The sequence below is a fragment of the Haliaeetus albicilla genome, chromosome 19 (assembly GCF_947461875.1).
Source record: "Haliaeetus albicilla chromosome 19, bHalAlb1.1, whole genome shotgun sequence".
In the NCBI taxonomy this organism is placed as follows: domain Eukaryota; kingdom Metazoa; phylum Chordata; class Aves; order Accipitriformes; family Accipitridae; genus Haliaeetus; species Haliaeetus albicilla.
The window spans coordinates 13,035,860-13,042,156 of NC_091501.1; the positions used below are offsets into that span (position 1 = coordinate 13,035,860).

At 47.8% G+C, this 6,297-nt stretch overlaps 1 protein-coding gene across 2 annotated transcripts in view; it reads right to left on the minus strand.

Moving 5' to 3' along the window:
- The window catches only part of CACNA2D4 (calcium voltage-gated channel auxiliary subunit alpha2delta 4), a 131,200-nt gene that overhangs the window by 22,132 nt on the left and 102,771 nt on the right, over positions 1-6,297 (minus strand). For both annotated transcript variants that reach the window (XM_069807707.1, XM_069807706.1), the window contains exons 27-30: positions 4,179-4,240; positions 2,995-3,009; positions 1,010-1,054; positions 13-75 (exon numbers count right to left, since the gene is read on the minus strand). In XM_069807707.1, coding sequence (XP_069663808.1) covers positions 13-75; positions 1,010-1,054; positions 2,995-3,009; positions 4,179-4,240 — 185 coding nt within the window. The remainder of the gene's footprint in view (positions 1-12; positions 76-1,009; positions 1,055-2,994; positions 3,010-4,178; positions 4,241-6,297) is intronic.

A 6,297-nucleotide genomic window follows, 5' to 3' on the forward strand; every position in this document is an offset into this window, starting at 1 on the left:
ATGCTCTCTTACCTCTGCAGGTCTTTTGGAAACGAGTATAAAGCCGTTGTTATCAACGAGGAAGCAATTCAGAATCTGCAGAGATGAAAGAGAAGCAACATTAAAGACAGCTTTTTCCATGGCTGTCTGGTACACAACCACTGTGTGCAGTATGGAGCGGTGTGGGCTTGTGCTTATGGCAACAGTCTTGGCATTTCCATGCCTAGCCCCATGGCTCAGCTACCATGGGTTTTACACGATTGACTTTTCCTTCTCTGCCTCCATTTTGAGGTATTTAGTTCGTGAGCTGTCTGTGACAGAGATTGTCTCTTGCCAGGGGTGTGTGCAGGCCTAGCAGGCTGTGAGCCACACTTAAGAAGGCAAGGCATCCTGCAGGAAGAGACAGGATATTTGGAGAGCACTTCTCTTTAATAAAATGGTATCTAATGCTTTCCATCTTCAGAGTTTTATAACCACTCATGAAAATAACCCTCTCCTCACCACTGAGCGCCAGTGCTGGTCTTACTTTTATTTTGCAGAGCAGGAAATAGAGGCACAGTGTTTGGATGAAAAACTTTAGGTCTCACAGGGAAAAGCTAGGATGCAGAGGAAATCCTACATGAACATAGAATGAAAATTCTCTGGTGATCCCACTGTCCTGTCCCAAATATGCCTGAGACCAAGTTTGAAGCAGTGGCATATATGCAAAGAGGGGTGTTTAGCATGCATGTCATGCTGACAGCCACTCTCTTTGGAAGACCTGGGATGCCAGTGAGACAGCCTTAGAGGAGATGGACTCTCCTTAGAGTCACTGACTGGAATCCCCATGCCCCTGCCTGACATCTCACAGCTGAGGGGAAGACCTAAAGTGCAGGTTTGTCTCAACAGCATAAGGTCCTGCCTCACCTGTGCAACTTCTCGTGCGGAGACAACAGGCAATAGCTTTTTTGTGGGGGAGACAGAGGTCTCCACAGAGCAGGTAGTCAATCACACCCATCACAGGTACAGAGAAGAAATCTGGGCAACTTACATCATCCTGACAGCTTAGCGGACAGGCACCATCCAAGGCACTGCACTGGAAAGGAAAAGCAGGGAGTTAACCATGGCATGATCTCATCTTACAGTCTCCCCCTTGGGACTGCCGAGCTAAAGGTCTCCATACCAGCATGCCATAAAGCTCCGCAGTTTAGCTGCCATTTCTATCAAGATGAGCTCTAGAGCATGCACAGGTACCATCCCCGCAAGCTGCCCACTCAGTGGCTCTGCATACTCCCCACCTCTCTGAGCAATGTCTCCTTTGCTGAGGGCTCTGATCCTGCACCCGCTCCCTGATCGCTTCCATCAGTACCTATGCACTTTGAGCAGAGACTTGTTAATGAAGGGGGCAGTATCAAGCTCTCCGGCTACGAAAGCAAAGGTTATTGTGCACCGGTGAGAAACCAGCATGCATTTCAGCATCTGCTCAGATCTGGACTAAACACATGGCATGGTATTTTAGATCAAGATTCTTCTCAGGCAGGGATTTTTTTGTTGTTGTTGCTGTTGGTTTCTTTATTCTCCAGACAGCTAATGATAAAATAGGATGTGAATGGTGCTTGTGTAGCCCAAGGCACCATCCATTTGTTTCATTTAGGATTTCTGTGTACTGGACTTGACATGTGTTTCACAACACTGAACTGGGTGGGGACATGAGGGGTTAAGTGGTGAGTAACAAAGCCCTTCAGGTGCTTATTGATTTCATAATTGTTCCGAGTTTGCTGTGGCTGCATGTGTCTGTCTCTTTGTGTTATTTTTTAATGCTATTTTCTCTAGCAGTGGAGGGAAGAAAGCTGACATGGTGTTGCCATTTCTGTACACGGGGTCCCCTTCCTGCCAGAGGTTTTCTGGGGTCAGGGAAGGACACTGATGTGTTGCGTAGCCTGTCTGCTCTCAGCCACCTGCCCTTTATTTCCAAAAAACCCTTATACATAAGCCCCAGCCCCCTTTCTGGATGATTCTCAGTAACAAGAGGTGAATTTGCCATTTCAAACCGCAAGACGACCATTACTTTCAGTTAGAATTTATTTCTCCTCTTGAGTTTTGCAGAATAAACCCAGTCGTTTCAGGTTTCCATCCCTCTGCTCAACTTCAGAGGAGGCTTGTAGATGCCTGAGTTTGTTTCAAGCCCCATGGCTTTGCAATATTGCATGCTCACGCTCCGACTCCAACTGGCTTTTTGAGGTTCTAGGGATGACGGTTTAAAAACATCCCTCTACCCACAGTTGCAAGCATTGTCTTACCCCTGCCTCACCACAAAACAGCATTGGGTTGTTTTGTCTCCCTGATGTATGCAGAGAGGTGGCCTTGTACTTCATCCCTGGTAGGTTCCTTCCTTTAGTCAGCAGAGAAATATGGCCACAACAAACCACAATTATGGCCTTGGAGGATAACAAATACAGAGCCCAGAGCTTGGAAATCAGAACAGAAACCCAGGTGAACCAGAGTGGCTTCCCACAAGAAGGGGCTGTGTCTCACAGCATCTTCCTCAGCAGTGTGAGGACGGAGTCTCGCTGCCGCTGCTCTTCCAGACCTGGAGAAGGTCCGGCAGTGCCTGGTGCTGCTCTGGCCATGCAGCAGTGGGACCGTGGTGAGGAACCTGGTCTAAGAGCACTGGCAGCTTGCAGGGAACCCCTGAGCAGGGCGCAGAGCTGAACCTGAGCTCCCTGGTTGCTCTGAGACCACATCTACTGCCTTACGGGCACAGCTCCCTCCTCAGAGACCAGCCTACTTCACAGCATCCTCCTGCTGTTGGTCAGGTCTCTGAAACGCTGTGACCCAGAGCACTTTCAGCTTTGCCAAAGACACTTAATTACTGTGAAGACAAACACAGCGTACGACAGGCTTGGACCGACTCCAGTGACTACAGACAAGGGACCATGCCTATAATATGCTGGCACACAAACGACACAATTACGAAGCCAAGCTGCGGTGAGGCACGCCGGGATGCCTCCCTGTCCCCAGCTTTTGTCTACTTACATCACTGTCATTGGGCTGGGAGACGGGAGGCACAGCATGGATGTCCAGAGTGGCACAGCATGCGGTGAAGCAGGGGAGAGAGAGAAAACAAAATCTGTTAGTCATTCCTCTGTCAAACGGCGGTCACGTCCTGGAAACCATATGCAGGCTTTTTTCATACCAGCACCTACCAGGGTTGTGGCATGCAGGCGCTTGGCACACAGGCCTCCTTTCAGCTTCTTTAATAAGCCTTCCCACTTTCACTGAACGCCCATGTGGGCTTGCTTGTGTGAGAGCTGCCTGTGTATGGCCCTCAGGAGATTTTTTAAAATGAAGCTCTCTGCTGACCCTTCAGGATGTGCTTACGTGCTTTGCAGAAGTCTTTTTAGCTCAGGTTAGATTTACGTGATCTCCCACTTGCAAGGATGCTCCTGCCAGCGCAGCCAACTCTGGGCTTTTCCATTCCCCACGTGTTCTCGCTCTCAGCAAGCAGCCTCCTGCCCTCCTATCTTCTCTGTCATTCCTGTCTGATGACAGGTCCCTCTCCTGACAGCACAGAGTCGCTTTTGCTGTGTGCTGCTTCGGTCCTGTCAATCTCACCCCTCCAGTATACCTCCCTGAAAGCAAAGCCTGGGGGGAAAGACCGTGGGTGGTAAGGGAAGGGTGTTTCACCTTTCCTACCTCTCAGACTGGGAGGGACTGTTTTAATTATTCCACTTCTCTCAGTCCAGCAACAGTGTCCAAAATCAGGACAAGACTGAAAGCTTATCCCTGGAGCAAATAATTTTTATTTTGGCAAGCTGGTAGCGTTTTGTTACTGTTATCAAGATGATAAGAGAGGGCAGTAGATTTTTCTTCCATGTGCCCAGAACTGCAGATTTCCATGAGGTTTCTGAAAGGCTGAATGAGCACAAACATATTTCCACAATTAAATGTGTCATATGCAGCAGAGCTAATGCCAGGCCAGGATGCTGACACTGTCAACATGGCATTTGCGGAACAGACTCGCAGCTCACATGGCATTAGTGCCGTCAAAGGATTACAGAAATGTGTGACTTCAAACTAATCATCTACTTCATAAATCTTTTAATATGAATTTCGCAAAAGCCCTCATCAAAATGCCATCATATGTGATGTAACATAGCATCAACCTAGCTGATGAAGAGCATTAAATTGTCTCTCTGCGTGATTGCTGATGCTCCTACCTGTTGCATGGCCATCCAAAACTTGCGTTGGAGCAACTCCAGCTTAATTTGCACACCCACCGCTTTGGGAAACAAAAAGGGGGTGGAGGATGAAAAGAGGAATGTGCAAGAGAGAGAAAGACAAACACAAGTTAGGAAAGGAGGAGTAAATATTTGCCCGAAGTGATAGGATGGAAATCGCAATTGCAACCTGCTTCCACATGTGAATGATAAGCATTGGGGGATCAGCGCTGAGTCAGACTGCCAAGTGAGAGTCACAGGTTTAACAAGGTAGAGGAAAAGGGGACACCAACTGTACTGAGGTACTGACACCTCCCTCCCACTAAACACTATGCAGCTACAAACAAATTAACAAAAAAACCCACAAAAAAAACCCAAGAGAGTGAGCGCATGAGCTTTCATTTTTGTCTTTTGTAGATTTGCCTGGCCAGAGTGGATGTTTCTCATCACCCCAGCCTCATGTCCTGCACCACACAGCATCAATCAGAAATAAAGTAGGTCAGTGTGAGGAAGGGATTAATTCAAAAACCCACCTGTCTCAAGGGGAGACCACAGTGATTTAGATTGCTCCTAAGCCACTACAAAAGCACAAAACCATGAATGCCACTTGACAGAAAAATGTCGTTTAGAAGTAGTGCTTTGTTACCTGGTCCCAGCCTAGCGCATGCTGGGCTAAGCAAAAGTGTGTGTGTGTGTTTCTTAATTAAGTGCGTCCTAATTTCTTGGCTTAATTTCTCTTGTATTTCCAGCATCATGTTCCTGAAGTAAGGCATAGCTCCACAGGAGAAGAAACGGTGCAGGGTCTCCCCGACAGAACAACCTAGCTGTCCCTGGGTAGGTTGCCTACAAGCAGACGTAATAACCAGCGCAGTCGTGCGCAGCCTGGCATGGTGACAGGGAACAATGGGGCTGCGTGTCGACTAGTTGAATCCAAGAGCTCTGCAGGAATTACAGCCTCAAGCAGGACCTTGAAATAGACTATAAAGTGCAAGTGAGGGAGAAAAAGAAGTACAGAGAGAAAGAGTTTGAGCCTTTTTTCACAACCACCAATACCGGGCGGATGAAGTGTTTCTGTTTCTACAGATTTCCTCTGAATTAGCAGGAGTTTCAAAGGGGGGAACAGATCCTTTAAATCTGAATCATGCCGTGTGGGTGCTTTTAAGTTAACAGTATGATCTGATGCTCTAATTCAGATGGGTATGAATTAGAACTGGAGCATGCAATGGTATATTTTCTTGCAGCATATACATGAGACCCTGGCACTTGGCATCAGCTCTGCCTTTTGTACCAGTGTCCTTGTCACATTCCCACTGCTGGTACATCTTACAAAATACCATTCACAGGCACATTTCTTATCCAGCTCCCCCTGCTGTAGACTGAATCTGACTGCTTGTACGTGGGGAAAAAGAATGATTTTGTAGCGCTGCCATGCCCTAAGCCTCACAGAGCACAAACCAGACAAGACAAAGAATGCAAACAAAGGAGGAAGGATGGGGCTGAGTCCAGCCCTGGTGAAGATTCATCAGCTTCAGCAGGGCTATTGCAGGCATGGTTTGGCTTGGTGCCCCTGCTGACAAATCGGCGGTCCATGACAGAAGGAAAACGGTGCTGTTGCTGCTGAGTCCAATGAGGCCCACGCATCCGATTTGGTATGTAGCTTTAAATAAATTCATCGTTATCCTTTAAAACCATCTCAAGAAAGTTATTCTCCTTATCACAGCAGATCACATCAATGGGACTGAGCATTACCCAGGACATAAGAGTTCTTATGACACTTGAAGAGGAGTTGATGCCTACATAACTAACCTTGCAATGCAGAGACTTACTGAGTGGCTCATGTTTTTGTCAGCAGGAACACCTAGCCTCAAATTGTTCTTCAAAGGGAGCTTAGCCCCTGGTTGTGAATCCTTGCCTCTGCCCAGGAGGCATGAGTAGCATGTACCAAACTTGGACAGAGTTGCCTGCAACATGAGGAAGAAGAGTACCTGGGGGCTCGTACTGGTGGCCAGTGGCAGGGACAGAAAGCAGAGTCTCCCAGTTCTCTTCTTCCTCTTTCCACATCACTCACAGCCCTGTCTAACACATCTGTGCCATCTGTCAGCAAGCCTTGTCCTTTGGA